At 38.0% G+C, this 17,235-nt stretch overlaps 1 protein-coding gene across 1 annotated transcript; it reads right to left on the bottom strand.

Moving 5' to 3' along the window:
- Positions 1–3: 3 nt before the first annotated feature.
- Positions 4–15,351, bottom strand: LOC105359492 (uncharacterized). The gene is made up of 13 exons (XM_011496105.1): positions 15,163–15,351; positions 13,484–13,553; positions 13,121–13,340; positions 6,011–6,209; positions 5,356–5,579; positions 4,805–5,094; positions 3,950–4,219; positions 1,584–1,932; positions 1,378–1,457; positions 994–1,101; positions 782–883; positions 454–700; positions 4–75 (listed from the first exon to the last, which is right to left on the bottom strand). The coding sequence occupies exons 1-13, from the start codon at positions 15,221–15,223 to the stop codon at positions 4–6; spliced, it is 2,292 nt and encodes a 763-aa protein (XP_011494407.1). The 5' UTR covers positions 15,224–15,351.
- Between the last annotated feature and the right edge of the window lie 1,884 nt (positions 15,352–17,235).

Here is a 17,235-nt window from a genome sequence, read left to right as displayed (position 1 = left end):
CTATCAGTAGAGTTCGGTTATCGGTGAAATCGGGCACTCCTGAAGATCCCATTCTCTCTTCTTTATTATTAGACCCTGAAAAGAACATTAGATAGCATTATATTATAGTAACAGTTTATGGTGCGGTGCATTTAATATTACAATGGCTATTTTTATTGCCTTTTGTTTTGTTTTGTTTTGTTTTATTTATCGTTTTGATCGTTTCATTCGACGAGGAGGAAACACAATTGTCGTGCATTAGGCTCTCCTCTAAGTCTTATTATTAATGTTATCGCATTCGATAACTCGTAGTGTGCAACGGCATAAAGTCAAAAAACAAATTGCGATAATGATAATGTGAGGAAACTTATTTCAAGACGTGTAACGACGTTCGCTACGTTTCGCCCGTCGCAGCGCTATTACAGCCCCACACGATTACATTAGAAATTTCGTATAACCACTCCCAACACTCACGTTCCTCAACGACGTAAGGTGAGATAAAATATCTCCGTTGCACCAAATATCCTCACTTTCGCCATTCTCCCCAATGTGGATTCGTCCATTTTTGTCAGTGTGCAGCGGCACCAACGAGCTCAGGCTCTCCATCGACAGATTAGCATCGTAATTGTCGATCTTGACCTTGTGCCTCACGGAATTTCGCAACTTTGCCTTCCCGATGTTATATTTGCGCCTGTTGGGAGACGGCGATCTTCGAAAATCACTGGAATGGACAAGAGGACGTTAACGAAGACAGGGAATGCGGTATTGTTGTTCAAAGGCCGCATGCATTAGGTTTGCATACCTAGAACCTTCATCGCTCGTCTCTGCCAGCCTTCTTCTCATCCTCATTCGCCTCTGGTAATGCGGATCTTTCTCGCTTTGGGTGCGATATCGGGTACCTGGACTAAACGGTTCTCTTATCACTACAAAAATATCACGTAGCCCGGCTCTTAATGGCCGCGTGTGCGCTTCAAAGTAGCCCCCGGGGCCTTTTAAAAGCATTTTTTACATTACCGATTAGCGTTCCATCGCGGCCGGGACTCGAGGCTCATGCGCACCTGGGACTTGTTGCGTAACAGCGTCTTTATCGTAGATTCGTCACTCGGCCCCGTACTCATCGATCTGCGAATCAAATAAAAAAACAATCGGAACAATATTCAATTTCAAACGGATTTGAAATTCGACTCTTCCCCCTACTCCCTGCCCCGGCTAATTTACTTTCAACTTTCGTCATGTGTACTTCCTAGACGCTATCGATCGACTGGTTAATCAATATTTAAGAACCTACAGCAGCCCTGATTGCCTTATCGATAAGATAAGGATATACAATATTATACTTATCAACAACCTAACACACTCATCCACTCACTCAGGCTATCATTAAGTATGTTCACTCACTTTTCAACCTCCTTGCGTGTGATATTGCTAGCATCTTTGCGCTCCTTTCCCTCCTTCGCTCGAACCTTCTCCGCAAAATCCTTAAAGAAGGGAGAAAAACACGAAGCACTTCATTATTTGGAATATCCTAATGTTAACATCTAGAAGCCTTATGTAATAATTCCATGGATATGCAAATAATCCTCGTCCCCGTAAGTTAGACTGACCGTGACATTCTCATCCTCGCAGTCGGTCTGTGTGCTGCAGTCGCGGCCACTCGGTATCCTGTACTTGCTCGGGGTGAGGAGTCGGTTGCCCACGAGGAGGGGCGAGGTCCTCCGGGTCGCTTGCAGGATCAAGGAACTTCCGAGACCGTCGAGGAGAGCACCGAGGTCGCCACTGCCAAGGTCCGCCTCGAGCCTCGTGCGCGGCGAGGGTCTCACCACGAGGTTGACCAGCCTCAGGGGTGACTTCCCATCCAGCAGCTCCGGGTCTTCTATGCGCCCGCTCAGGACGATGGCCACGTCTTGGCTTACTGGCAGTTGCAAAGCTTCACCCGGTTCTCGACAGCTCTCGCTGCGTTTTTTCATTAATTTTATTTTCGCGCTTGGAAACTCCCTCGCGACCCTCACTGCTTTATTACCCCAACGCAGTTGGAAATTATGAGGTTTTTAGGCGCAGGCGAAGCTCGGGCCGATGGCGAGGGTAGGTATAACAGGCTTTTCTTTATGAAAAATAGGGTCGGTGCGACATTAATGGATATTGACGTGAAGTGGTCATTTTCATGCGATGAAAATGAGTAATTTTCAATTGTGCAAAGCAGATTGTCATTTTTCAGCGCGTCTCAGAAAATTTATCATATATGCATTCTCATTCGAACGTATTGATTCATTTGCAATTAATATTCAATCCTTTACTTTTTAAAAGCAAAGACATTGAACATTGTTATGAAAATTTACAGCTTTCCCAGAATTTAGATACGACATTCAGCAAACGAAGGCCGAAAGATATCATAATTGAAAGTAATTTGATGTACATTGGTCCTGACTTGAGATCGTGAATGAAGAAAAGTGAAAATTGCTTCAGAAAATATGTAAGATGTAAAAGATAGAATTTTGATGAAGCGACGATATCCTCGAACTTTGAATCAAGGATATTTAATGTATAGGACAATTGAGCAGCCCAAACAACTAAATTACAATTAATATTTAAAAAATTGACGCATTTATAATAAATTTTCTTGTCCTGATAATACAACGATCGCTGCAAGTTTTTCAATTAATAATAAACATTACATGCACACATATGAGGTAATGATGCACATGAATTTACAAAATAATGAGTGTAAGATAGTGTAATAATGAGCTCATAAGGCAAGTGAATATCATTCGATAATTTTAAAAGAATGAAATATAAAATTCTTCTTGTTCATGCAAAAGAGATGCGGCTAGTATAGTAATTTAATCATTTAACTATAAATCGGTATTATGCTGCATTGACTTTAATTATCATTTAAAGGATGTTGCTTGAAATATTGCTAAAGATGATTCGACAATACATGAATTATGATATTTTCATATGATATTTCACTAAAAAGTGATAAACACAAATTTTATAACTATGGACGATAAAAAATGGTAAAATTTAAAAACATCATCATCATACCTTATGTCCGATAAAAAAATTTAGTCGGTGAATGGAACTTGAAAATTTCCATTGCCACGTTCGTCCATGAATCATCATCATTTTTTATCATTAGAAATGAGTTATGATTTTGGTATTTGTTATAAATAAATAATTAACACATTATATAGAGTTATTAAATTTAATTTTCACAGTCTCATTTGCTGCAAAGATTTATAGACATGAAAAGTTTTGCTTATAAAACACATATACTTTGCTGTGTATTTGAAATAATAAGTAAATTCCGTTTGTATGTTGTGATTACTTATAAACTAAAGATTCTTCACGATAATCGTGATGACGTATCTACTATTTATCACTAAGGATACAAGTAAGGGCGCATTGAGTAAAATGTATTTAACAAAATTCGATATTCGAAAGTCGTAATAAGAGTTTGTATTATTTACATATTTCAATGCCATTGCACTACAATTGGAATGTTATATATTTTTTTTTATTATTTTTACTCGCGATTACGGCAGAGTATACATTGTGCAAAATTGAAAACAACTATCAAGACTTGAAACCCCATGGAATTTTTTTTTAAATACACAATACCGCGTGGACGAGTACTACTATTGAATATAATATAGAATAGTAGTAGCTTTTGCGTACTTTTCTCGAATAAATTAAGCAGTTTTATTAAAGGAAATATACAGCGCTACATTATCGTGAATCTCGAGCGTAAAATTCTACAAAACTCACAATTCTCGAGTCCCTCTACCTGGCTACCAACGCTTCATCCACATTAATAATAAAATAAACTACGATTACGAGCAACTCGCTACTTACCAGCCGCAATAAAATCAAATGCAATGTACATGCGATTGCCATTCGCGAGATTAGTTTGGCCGAATTAGTGAGCCGAAAGCCTACAAAAGACAGAGAGCGACGTAAAAGCGGTGATTACTGTGAGTCAATCGAGGCGTTGAGCTCCCGTCGATTATGCGTTTCCTTCGCTTCCTTGTCGATCTGTTGCGGCAGTGTCGACCTCGAGGCCTCACCGCCGGCTGAATTGTTGGCCTCGGTGCCGGGAGGCGACGAGTCGCCGTGACGTCGACGTTGGTATTTCTCCTCTTTCGCCTTGCGCTCGGCCGCCTCGAGGATCTCTTGCAGCGCCCTGGTCTTCTTCAGCTTGGCGGCCTCGCGCTCGCGTTGCTTGCGCTGCTCATCCTCGAATCTACGGGATGGCCGGGGTCAGACACGTGTCTGCTCGTTTGGACTTTCGAGATGCTTCGAGCTTTTGGTGAAAAAACGCCCGACACGGCTCATGCGACGAAGTTTAAAGAGCGAGGAGCTATGAGAGGATCAAACCGATCTACTCGACAGTCCAATCGACTTGTCAGTAAATGTAAACTTGTCTGTAAAACAATGCTGAGTGAACTTAGGGAACACTATTTGCAAATGAGTTAAGATTATTTTCAAAGTTCAATGTAAGTTCATCGAAGGGGATGTACAAAGCTACGTGGGAGATAATTTCGAAGCGATGGAACGTGTCAATGCAACGCTCGAATTTCTTTTAGAGATGCTAAATTCAACATAGATTACATCCAGCGCAATCGGAATATCATTTTATATCGGTTATATGGGATCGAGTATGATTTATTCACTATCATTAATCGCAATATCGTGGGTGCTTTTTCGTATCAGTGTGCAATAGTTTTCAAATAACGAGTCATACGTATCTTGACGCATGGCTTTAAGTTTCCATTCCAATTGAAATTTTTTTATCAATTTGCGAATGTAACGTTTTTAGTAAGCGAACCTTTGCTTTTCAAGATCTCTCTCTCGTCTGATTCTCTCCTCTTCGGCCCGTTCGTCCTTGAGCTTTTTCTCTTTATCTTCCCGTCTCTGTTTTTCTCGCTCCTCGAGCTGCTGCTTTATCGCCGTTTGCAATTCCAAAGCCTTTTGACGCTTTATTTCTCGTTCTTGCAGGATGTTGGCGTCGATCGGCAGATTTTGACCCCTCAGATACGTTTTATTTATGTCGGAGCCGAGAGATCCAGTAGTCGAGCTGTCCGGGCTACTTGCACTATCATGATTTATCACTAAAACCTTAAAAAGAAAAAAGAATAAATTCTATCATTATACGGGAAGTAAGAATACCAACGCACCAGAGTCGTCCATTCCAAAGCCGACCGACTCATTCTCATGTACCTTGCTTCTGTATATTAACAATTTTAGATTTGCCGCGGTTATTGCATTGCGACGATTTTGCATAAACGAGAGCAATAATGATCGCGAAGATAGTAATAACGAATAAATTGTTCCGAATAGCGAATGTCCGAGTGTACTAAGCGCCTTAAAGCTCGGTACCTGGGAGTTATGATCGAGACGCGACAAGCCGCGCTCGAGCCAGGAAGGTGCTGGCAGATCCTTGGACGTCTCCTGGCCCCAGACGCCACCCCAGCGCTGCCGGTTAAACTCGCCGATCCGGAGGCTCGCCAGTCTTCTCGACGACGGCAGCGAGTTCTCGTCGCTCTGGTACGGATTCTGCCAGGTCTTCTCGCCCATTGCTACTTCCGGATTACCGCAATTTACTGCACATAGGAGATCAGGAGGTTTACATATCGGAGCATTATTTCGAGTGCATCGTATTTCGTTTTTCTCCCTGTCTTTTCCTCCACTTGTAATGCGCGTAACCAGTAGTCCACGTCCTCTTACATTATTAGCGATCGATTAGTCGAGCTGGTTACATAACATTAACGGCAATTTTAATATCATACATATATTATCAAGATATCAGATTATCAAAGAAATGGGAAATTTTGTTGAAAAGGCCTTAAAGCGAATTATAGCTGACAATTGTATCGCAATATAATGAGAGTAAGTGAGTCATTTATCCGACAGGGCCTCTTGACCTATTACATTGGCTGACCCAGATTAGGGAAATATCCGGTCGTCGGCGTTCGTCAATTCAAATCTTCGCAATGAGCCAGCAGGCATCTCCAGCCGGAAACGAATTTCTTACCGTGACAGGGCAGCACGAGGGTCCGCTGCTGCGATTGTTGCTGCTTCTGAATGGGACCCTCGAGGCTGTCGCTAGCATAGCCGGAAGTTTCACCCTCGCGCTCCTCCGGGGCCCTCGAGCAGCGCTGCTGCGGCAGTTTCTCCAGAGTGGTGTGTTGGGTGGACCTCGAGGGACGCTGGCAGTGCTGCTGCTCGCCGACCTGCGAGCACGCGAGACGTTGGTGAAATTGTTAGGTGATAAAATAAGTCTATGTAGTCGATGGTCGAGGCAAAGGGTACAAGTGGGCGAGGTGACCGAAAAGCTCGGGTGTGTGAAATTTCGCGATAACCTTATCCGGAGGTTTAATTGAGAATGGCTGGCTTTATATTTACTACTGCTGGAGATGGCCAACAACTCGGGGAAGTGGAAGGACGATCGTGGAGAGGTGTTATTGGGAATTCTACTGCTTTGTACGAGGCTTAGCGCAGTTTAAATTTGGCGCCAGGAACATTCACAAAAATAGCCCCGTCTTCCTGATCTTCTAATTCAGAAGTTCTCAGATGATTATCTACTTTGGTCCCATGTTCTCAAACCGATTCCAATCAATAATTCTAGACGCGATCAACGCGACCAGTCCAGTTGTTGTCTCTACAACCATCTCTCAAGGGATTGTCAATGTCAGGTTTGGCTCGCTGGCAATTTCTTCAACAACGTGTACAACAATATTGGTCACAATGGTCAACTCACTATTTACTACGGTAGCAATCAATCTCCAATCTTAAGATTGGACCGTTGGTACTCATCATAGATGAGCGCTTCTCACCTTGCAAATGGCCAGAGTAGTTACATTAAAAACAGCGTCGACAACCATATTAAGACCTATACATAAGCTAGCAGTTCTCCCCATCCCTGAGAAAGGAGAATCATCATCAGTAGAATTGCTGATGGTGGTTGGAATTTTCGAGACATCCGAAATGAGTGCACAATCACCCCCATTGCTTCTCGCACCATAGTCAAACTCATTGTTCAAGCGCTATGATCGGCCCTTTGTCTTCGGTTAACCAAACAACTGCGTAGATATTTAATACAAGCACGACATGAGATAAGCGCTGACACAGTCATGAGGTAGTCGATCGTAGTTCTACCAAGTCACATTGTCTGTACAGCTGTTACGGAAGGGCCTTCTTATACTGAGTAAAGCCATCGAATACTAAGCAGAGACGTAAGAGTATGAAACGCTCTGATTGGAGACGCCAAGGAAGAGGGAATTCGTAAATGACGACACGGTAGTCAAGAGAGCGCTCTCAAGGGAGACAACAACGAGACAACACAGACGGTTCTCTTACAAGGAACGCCAAGAAACATGGATGTACTCTCCAACAGTAGAGTATTCATGTCCTTTTCATAATAAGTGCAATATACGTACACTACACATACAGACTATCGGTAGAGCCAGGGGTTGGAAGTAAGAAACTACAAGGAGCCGTACGAGGCAAAATAATCTCAGAGGAGAGCCACACTCAAGCTACCGCCACGTCCTTCACCACCAAGGTACACTTACACCACCAAGCACACCACGTAATAAGGATTCGGAGATTTACGATCTCCTACCTCTGTATGTAGTGCATGCTAACGTCACGTGGCACTCATCACCAAACTGCAAGATCTCAACGAATCTCATAGTCACCACAGAATCATTATAGCGTAGTTGTAAATAAAACGCAATAAACAAGCACGAAAATCAAATGTGTTAAATATTGAACAAATGCGCTGTCCCTACCACTTGCCCACTTTTTTTTTCCTCCACCAGACCACCGGTGGTTTTACTCTAATTCTAGACAGAATATTTTACTTTTAAGCCGGATGGACTTATCTTTTCAAGAAATCACCGTAAAACATAAACCTAAACAAGAGGGCTTGTAAATAAATAAATATCAATTTGATTATTACGTATTGTCAGATTTTTATAAAGATTTCAATTACTTGAAAAATAATATGAACATTTATTGTTGCCTATTGTGATATATATTTGTTGATAAATTGATGAATGTAGAATATTATTGTCCCAAAGGTTTGGTATAGCATGTGAGTCTTTTGAAAATTTTGTTTTGAAATTTATAATCGCCTGACATGACCCATATTCAGCGATATGACCAATATAAAGTTTTTTAATTCAATATTCATAATTTATATCGATGTAAGAGCAATTACAAAAGCAATTACGCGAATAATTATTTAAATGATGTAAGAAACGCTCGAGAATAACATCGAGAATAACAATCATTATGATTTTACAATTAGGTCTTTAAAGTTATGATAATGTGTGCAAATTTTTTCCACAAAATAAAATATATCTCGTGTAAATACGTAAATGTCAATATTCGTAATTTATACTTCAAAGGACAATTGTTTATTTACAGCTTAGAGCTTACGTTTATATCTGTCGTTTAATCAACCAAATTGCCGACTAAAAATATTAATAGACCGGATGATGTATCTATCCTCTTTCCTAATGACGAGAGTCAGAGATTGAAAGGAGGTAATTTAACTATTGCATGGCATGCAAAATAAGTTAATTCGATACGGACTTTCAGCATAAACACGATGTTTGTCATGTCATCAATATTTCCTTTTTACTCGTTCGTTTACTTTTATTATTACTTTTCAATGTTTATTTAAATCCAATAGTAGCTCTTGATAAAATAGCAACACGTTATTTTCGTTATTTTCGATTTGATGAATACGGAGAAGCTCATTATTATAAGAGAAAATTTCATATCACGATAGTATAATCGATCGTTTAATTATATAAAATTTTAAGAGGATTAATTATGATGTTTTATTTCTCATGCAATAGGGCTTATTGTCTATTGTTATGTAAAGTATCATAGATAGGAAAATTTTTTAAACACTCATAAATCTACCGTAGACTTTTACAGTTTCTTGTATTTCACAATAATCTAATACATAGCGTAGCATTTATTAATATAATTAAGAATTATTTAATTTGTTAATCTACATTTTTCCTTTGCAAATGCACCTATAAATGTATCACTATTAACAAGTTTTATTGCAAGTTTTACGACTATACAGTTGGCAGGTTTGATAGTTCGAAGGATCGGTTAAAGTAGTATTTGTTTAGTATATCTATATCGAGATCAATACATCTAAACTTAATTTTTTTACCATATATTTATTATTCTAGATATTCAAAAACAATAGTGGCAAAAAAACAACAACAACAAATAAATAAATAAACGGACTTGTTCATATTTAAATCACATGGGCTTATGTATCGAAGCTACCTAACTCGTAGCCGTTAATTTAAATAGTTAGATATTTTGTGCGTCATTTTAAAAATAATTTTGCCAAAGCGTCAAAATAAGTAGTCTAAGTTTTTGTCGGTAAGTATAACATTATTCCGAGCCCATAAATGCACCCATATTATGTTCGTGATAAGTAAGATTAAAGGCCGATTGTACGGCATGATTTTCTAAAAACGTAATTCTCTATGAATGATTTACTCTTAAGGAGAAAAAAAAATCAGTACGTAGGTATAACGGAATAAGAAAAGTAACATTATTATCGAGCAAATCAATAATGCTCTAGTTTATGTATAATGCCAAATAGAGACTACAATCGTATACCTTTAAATACTTAAATGCAGCACTTTGCTGCCAACTTAAAATTCCCTTTTGGTAGATTAATAATCGATAAACTTCTAAATTATTGTTGTATAAATGTCTACTTTGTTAAATGTTCGATTTGCACGCATTGATTATAAATTTCTATAGAACTGGTTGTTTTAAAATTCTATATGCATTTTCAGTGATCTTATGACATTATGTCAATGTTTATAATTATAATTATTTTATTCATGAAGATGAGGTGGGGGGGGGGCGGCGGCAAAATAAAAATAATATTTTCAAAACAATTATCAAATACGAACTATAGAATTACAAATGAGCGTTTAATATTACAAGACTTTTGCAATAGAAATGTAAATTGTCCTACTATTAATGTACGAACTTGAAGACTGAAAGATTATTTCGTCAATGTCGTAATTTTTATTTTATCTTAAAGATTTATGAAAAATTTGTATATTCGTACTAATTTAATTCGATTATTAATTAATTTATTATAACAAGTGGTAATAAGGGTAAATTTTTCCACTTTTGTTAATGAATGAATTTATTTATTATTTTTTTTTTTTTTTTGTATGAATTTATAATCTTAAATAGTTACGTAGTCTTTAAAATCTTTAATCACGCTATGCTCGGATTATAAAAGATCTATAGCCACCTTTTCTTTTAAATAATTGGTAAACTTTGTTATTATAAGATTGAAATTGAACGTCTGTACGTGCAGGAGATGGTTTACAGTCGGTGCTTTACAACAACTTGACAACGAGTAGTACGAGAAGTGATCCAGTAGGTGGCCACGTGCAATATGGTAATAATCATTTTCACATACGACTAGACATGTGTGAGTGTAGGAATTACCATCCAAGTGGACTTGGAGAATGCCATGTACACTCGGGCGTCTGTCATTCCGCTATCCAGATAATATTTTACATTTTCGCATTAAAGTTATTTATTATGTTTAACATTAATCAATTTATTTATGAAAAACACTTATTGAGCCGTTTATATTAATAGAAGACAAAGATGTATTAGAAGTAGGGAGTTATTAAAGTGTAATGGATAGAGCGCGTTTCCCATGGATTATTTTTACAGATTGTATGTGGATACTATCGAAATATAAGGGAAATAGAATATCTTGAAAATTACGTTAATGGTTTAAACATTAAAGAAATAATTACGTGTCATTATGGAGATTAAAAAAAAAAATAAATAAAAATAATATAAAAAATAAAAATTTATAGATATTAATTGATTTAATGTTGGGCGTATAATTTAAGAAAATATTGATGCTTACGTGTACAGAGTTACCTTAAGGACCTCAATATTTTTGCAATAATTACGGATATTTTCATCAAATAATTTATATATATATCAATAAATTATAATAGTGGCTGGTATTTTTTATGAAACTCGTAAATTCTATAATTCCTTAGTAATTCTCGTAATTTGCAATTGATTAAAATGTCTGCAGTATAATTCAGCATAACTCATTATTCTAAATTAAGCTTGTATTTTATTTAATTATTTAAATTAGTTAGTTAATCATTTAAATATTTAATTTCACACGAAGTTGATAATAATTTCATTGTTCAGTGTTCATTGTATGATTTTATTATTTTATTACTACATTTGAGAAATGTTAAAGTCAGAAATTTATTCCTTCATTTATCTCTTATGCTATATTCTACGATTCTTATACGATTCTCTAAACGCTTATCAAGCGTAATGATTGTAAGCCGATATCGAGTTCAGATTTCCGTTATTTATTTCCTCCGGTAGAATAACTTTGTAAATGATTTGAAATATTTTGTCGAAGGAATGAAATTTGCACAACTTAATGTGTAATTTAAGTGCAGGTGTTAATAAAAGGCCAAGGAGGAGTGATATCGTCGGTTCTCGTACGTGTAATAATAAATTTTTCGTTAAAGAAAGGAAAAACCGTAAACCGCGATAGTTTGTGCACACGAGTTTTGCATTAATTTAGCACTGGAAAACAATAAAAACTTATCTTAAGACATTTATTGTTGGTACGCGGTTTGGCTCTCTAACGGGTCAACGAACGCCTCGCCAAGAATCGATTCACCCAAGCTCGAGTCTATCATCTCTCTCTCTCTCTCTCTCTCTCTCTCTCTCTCTCTCTCTGTTCTCCGACACATAAAGTCGCTGGCCTCTCCCTTTTTTACCCTCCAGTCCCGATGGGCCATGACCAAGTCACGCCAACTCCATGTTGCGGCGCAATTTCACCTCGACTCGCTCCTTGGCACGCGGAACCAGGCACAAAGGGATACGTGCAAGCAGGACAGAAGCATACTGTACGAGGGGGTCAATGGGCGCGCGATCGCTTCCCGTGATTCCGAAGAACCCAGTTTTCGTATTTACCGCACCTTCTCCCTTGAATTCATTTCTCTACTCGCACGCTAGGAAATCCGAGCTGTATAAATTCCTATTATTTTCGGGTAACGAGCGCACTGGTCGATCGACTGCTGTACGATCGTTATAGATGAATAGAGAGAGAAAGAGAGAGAGAGAGAGAGAGAGAGAGAGAGAGAGAGAGAGAGATTTTCGAGCTGGATGCGGTGAATGTTTCTCCACGATATGGATTTTGATATTTCATTCGTAAGGAACACTAGCTTGCGTAAGGTGGAATTAGCTTGCAAGAAGTATATCGCGCAGTCAGTTATTTTTCTATCAATAACGCGCTGGCAATTCGAGGACATTGAGGAAATTTTATTTTTATATTTATACACTTTACATTATCACACACGTACGTAGTTCATTCAAACGATGATTAGGTCTATGATAATGTTGACCAGTACATGATATTATTATTTTGTATTGATTTACGAAAAATTGAAATTCACCTCTCTGAGACTGTATTAGCTAATACCGAGAATAATAATTACCCTTGGTTATTAAATTATTAAAACAGTTTCTATAATATAGCACTCCCGACATTGGTTATAACAAATTATTTCGAAGAACAATACAAGCACGACAAAATTCAATGCCGACAACTACGCTTTAATTACATACGCGTGTGCTCGTGTCGTCTTATCATGCCACTTACCAATCAGTTACCGATCTTCCTACGTATTATTTTTTAAATGGTAAAGCAATAATTTTCTGCAACTATATGCCATACAATTTCTTTGTTGGTAGTCTTAATTAATTGTTATCAAATGCTTCAGGCTCTCTGCGTGCGTTTAGATTAATAATTTCTCATCTATATATATATATATATATATATATATATATATATACTGATAAGGTTCGTATTGCAATTAATGTAAGATTAATATTTTGTTTAGTAAAGCCTCAAGGGAATTGGGCAAGTCTCATCATCACACAACGGCATTGGAAATTGATTGTTGTTCCACGTGCTTTGCCTAAATCGTCCCGGTAAGCATGTAACCTAGTGCACTGAAAATCAGCTGTCGAGCAATAAGGGCGCAGAGTGCCGTAGGGCTTGAAAAACATAAGGGCTCACGCGATATCGGTGCTCGTGCTTGTAGATGGGAGGCAGACTCGGGCTACGACGTTGCAACGTCCTTTCGAGCTCTAGCTGCTCCTGGAGGTTGACGAGACTGGTGGTGGAAACGCTGCCGATGTCAGATCCGAGGCTCCTCAAGCTTATGGTACTCGCGTATCTCGGATGCTGCTTGCCATTCATCTCCGTAAGCGAGATTCGCGTGCCGTTCGAGTATGTGCTGCGACAAACGGATCTTTACTCGATTTACGAGTCACTGCAGTAATATACCCATTTGTAATATACCCACAAAATCCATAATGACTTTGGTAACTCACTGGGTAGTTTTTAAAATAAAAAAAATTATCTTTACATGTGACTTACCGAATCGACGTGTGAGTAGTACTGCAGTTTTCCAGGGGTGCATGATTTCTAGTAAGTCTCGACATTTCCTCTGCATCAGAATAAATCAATGTGAAAATTCAAATTTGATCTATTCCTATTGAAATAATCATCGTTATCTACTTTATCCGCTAATTTGATATTTGTCTATAAAATTACTTATAAGCAAATAAAAATTTGAAGATTATTATCGTAATAATAATTGCGGATATTAGTTGTGCATAGGTAATTATCGAATCCGATGGAAAAAAGCAATTAATATCTTATTTAGTGTCATTTCAAAATTTTGACGTTGTCCTGGTGGAACCCAATTTTTAAAAAGTGTTTTCACCGTTTACTTACTAATTCGTTCTTATCGATTAATCATTTTACGATTGACATATTCTATGCAGTAAACTAACAATTTATAAATAATCAGCATTTTATAAGGAAAAATTTAAATAATCACAGACAAGGTAGAAACGCAACAGCATGTAATAAATAGTTTATACTTAATTTCATGTTTTCAAGATAGATAATATAAAAGTAATATTAAAGTTTTTCGCATGTCATGTATGTGTCGTAACGCATACGTACAATTTTTCCATGAACTTTAATGTGAACTTTAAGTCGAATGTACAAAAGCATGAATAGCCGATTTGTCGGCGTATCCGGCACGAGAAAACGAAAAGCTCAGACTTTAATGATTAGACGGACTCACGTGTCTTCTCTCGTAGTCATCCAATATTATATCAAATATTTTAATATTTTACTTTTCACCAAACTTTTCACCAAAATAATAGCCCGCAATTTAACATATTATGTTAAAGATTTTTATCCCCCCTTTCCCATCGTCGTCTCTCCGCGATTTTCCATCTCTAATGCTGCATTGAAGAAATACCATTAAAGTAAAAAAACAATAATTAAGATCCATTCGAACGTAGGCCCGTGTGTCTCTTTTATAATAGGATTGTGTAATTGCGATTAAAGTTTATTTCAAATATGTTTATTTCATGATATATTGGAATTATTTTCGCTGTATGGACAGTCAGTCGTTATATAGATAAGTCAAGTTGAAGAAAATTAAATTAAATTAAATTATATTAAAAAAAGTCCATTATATCGATAAATATATGCTTAAAAAATATTGTAAAGCATGCATTACGCAATATGTCGCGATAAATATTTAATAAATAAAACGTTGCAATACCACCAGACTATTAATTAATTTACATAGCCAGCAAAAGTACCGATAGACTCGCGGACTATGGAACAACTAATTCTATAAGACATTAAATGCAAATCTCAATCGCTTTGTTTGTACGCCATCGTACGCACACATATTACAGGCTTACACATTTAATTATATACTCGTACTTAGTAGATTGAAGGAAGTTGTGCATGAATTATCGACCGTCAAAGCCTCACCACCACACTACCACACGACTGAAGAATTCGGTGCTTCACAATGCCGCGGCTACTCAAAGCCCATCGTTCGACAACCAACCGACAAATAATAAACAAAACCGTGTCAGCGAACATCTCCGGCAATCGAATAAGTTACTCGTCGACCCCCACCCCCCTCGCCACCCCTCATACCGCCCCGTCGATCAACCATCTATGGCCAATCGCTTTTCCCACAAGCAAACAATGACATAAGGTAAAAGACGGCCTTGTCCTACCTCTTTCCTTGGCCCACTGGATCTGCTTCTGTTCGATGAGCGACGTCCTCGATACCGCCATGGCAGCGGGTAGCCTCCACCACCAGGATGACACCACCGTCGGCCCATTCGAACCGATGTAAGCGAGCCGTGTATACTACTTCCTTTCGCTCATCATCCGCCTTGCATCCTCATCCCCCTCCGAGCACTGTCAATAGCCCCGCGACTGTGATTTCAGGAGCTTTTGTCACGCAACCGCAGACCGGACTTGTGGGCTTGATTTCTGTTTGAATACTCGACTTCAGCGCGAAGTCATTTCACTTTTTTATTTACCTCCTCCAATTGTACGAACTACGATCCTTGGTTACTCGACAACATATTCTCGTACGCTTCTTTCCTCGGTCTTACGATTTAGCAACTTTAATGTCGCCGGTTTCAATAGGGGCAGTTAACTTCTCAATCGCGCGCATAAGGTTTGTGATCATGCCAGTGTTAGTGTTTGTAAAATTACTTTGTTACTATTAACAAACGTTTGGTTTTATTTAACGAATGGCCGTTCGAGGAGCTTTATTACAATTGCCAAATGTATTATCATTGAAAAGTAAAATATATAGGAAGCGCATACATTTACACAATTATAGAATTATATAAGAATTTTACTTATAATGGCATTTTATGCTTCGACGTCTTTGCAAGCGGATATTATATATATATATATATATATATATATATATATATATATATATTTCTGTTATAATATTTCTGTTATAATATTTCTGTTATAATATTTCTATTCTCATGTGAATTATTCCAACAGTAAATATATACGGTGTAAGATTTTGTTAATAAAACGCCACTAAGAGCTGATATTTCGAAAGTCTAACATCATAAAATAAGTTGAATATATTAGATTGTCAATGATGGAATAAATAATTGTTTCGACGTAGGTGATCGATTTTTGGCTCGAGCCTTGTAAATTATACTACAAAGAAACTGTATAACGTCGAGCCCAAGTAATTATAGTAAATTAAATGCAAGCAGGCGCGGCTATAATATTTATATTAATAAATACATTAAAACAATAATTACTTTATGAATCACATATTATAATATTTCTATTGCAATTTTCTCATTATAGACTATTAAAAAATTATTAGAAGGATATACGTACGTTCAGCTTTACACAATATTTTCAGATCTTCAAATACCAAGTTACAGACCGTTGCATTAATTATAGATTATTAGAATACAGGAAAGTATTGCTTTGTCCTATTATAAATTCCACCCTCGGAGTAGTGGACGGTTAAATCTTATTACAAAGAGTGCGGGTAATGAGTAAAATAGGGAGGCTCCGCGCTTTTGTCACGATTGCGGGAAAAAGACGCGTATTCGTTTGTAAACAGCCAGTACCTTTGATTAAAAAATATTCGGCAGGGGAGTAGCGCAATAGCCAATATCCTGCCAGGCAATTGGTTCTCGTAACCGATAGGGCCAACGACCTCGCGAGGCAGGACAATCGTAGTCGTGAGACCTCGTCGGCTGGGAGAAAACAGCGGCGCAGGTGTCCCGACCGAGCGGAGGAGATAAGTCGCCGGTACCAACTACCGGACACTCTAGGAGCTGCTGGTCTACGAAGTCTTGAGGTCGGCCGTCGAGCGCAGGCGCGCGCGCGTGTATCCATGGTGACGCGAACCGCGCGACTCGACGCTCTAAGCTGCTGGTCTGCGGGCACAACACGGCAATCGATTGCGATAAAGGATAATGACCTCGAGACCGTAGGAGCTTTGACTTTGAGGGTCAGCCGATGATGTGGCGCGCGGGTCATCCCTTGCATTGTCGTTCGTTGCTTCCGGGGGTAAGCGATACCGGATAATCTCGATGCGGCGATAAGACGAGAGGTTGTGAAAATAATTAAAGCATTGACTTTTAAATTTTCAATATTTTCAACTCCAACTCAATGCTTTTCATAATAATTTACGCACAATCGTCGCTCTTGATTCAATTATAAAAAGATTTGGGATCGTATTAGAAAGATAATAACTCGACAAAGAAAATAGAGGCTTAGTGGATATGGATTGTGCAATTATTTATAAA

Source organism: Ceratosolen solmsi, unplaced genomic scaffold (genome assembly GCF_000503995.2).
Source record: "Ceratosolen solmsi marchali unplaced genomic scaffold, CerSol_1.0 scaffold11, whole genome shotgun sequence".
In the NCBI taxonomy this organism is placed as follows: domain Eukaryota; kingdom Metazoa; phylum Arthropoda; class Insecta; order Hymenoptera; family Agaonidae; genus Ceratosolen; species Ceratosolen solmsi.
This window is presented reverse-complemented; position numbering and strand designations above follow the sequence as displayed.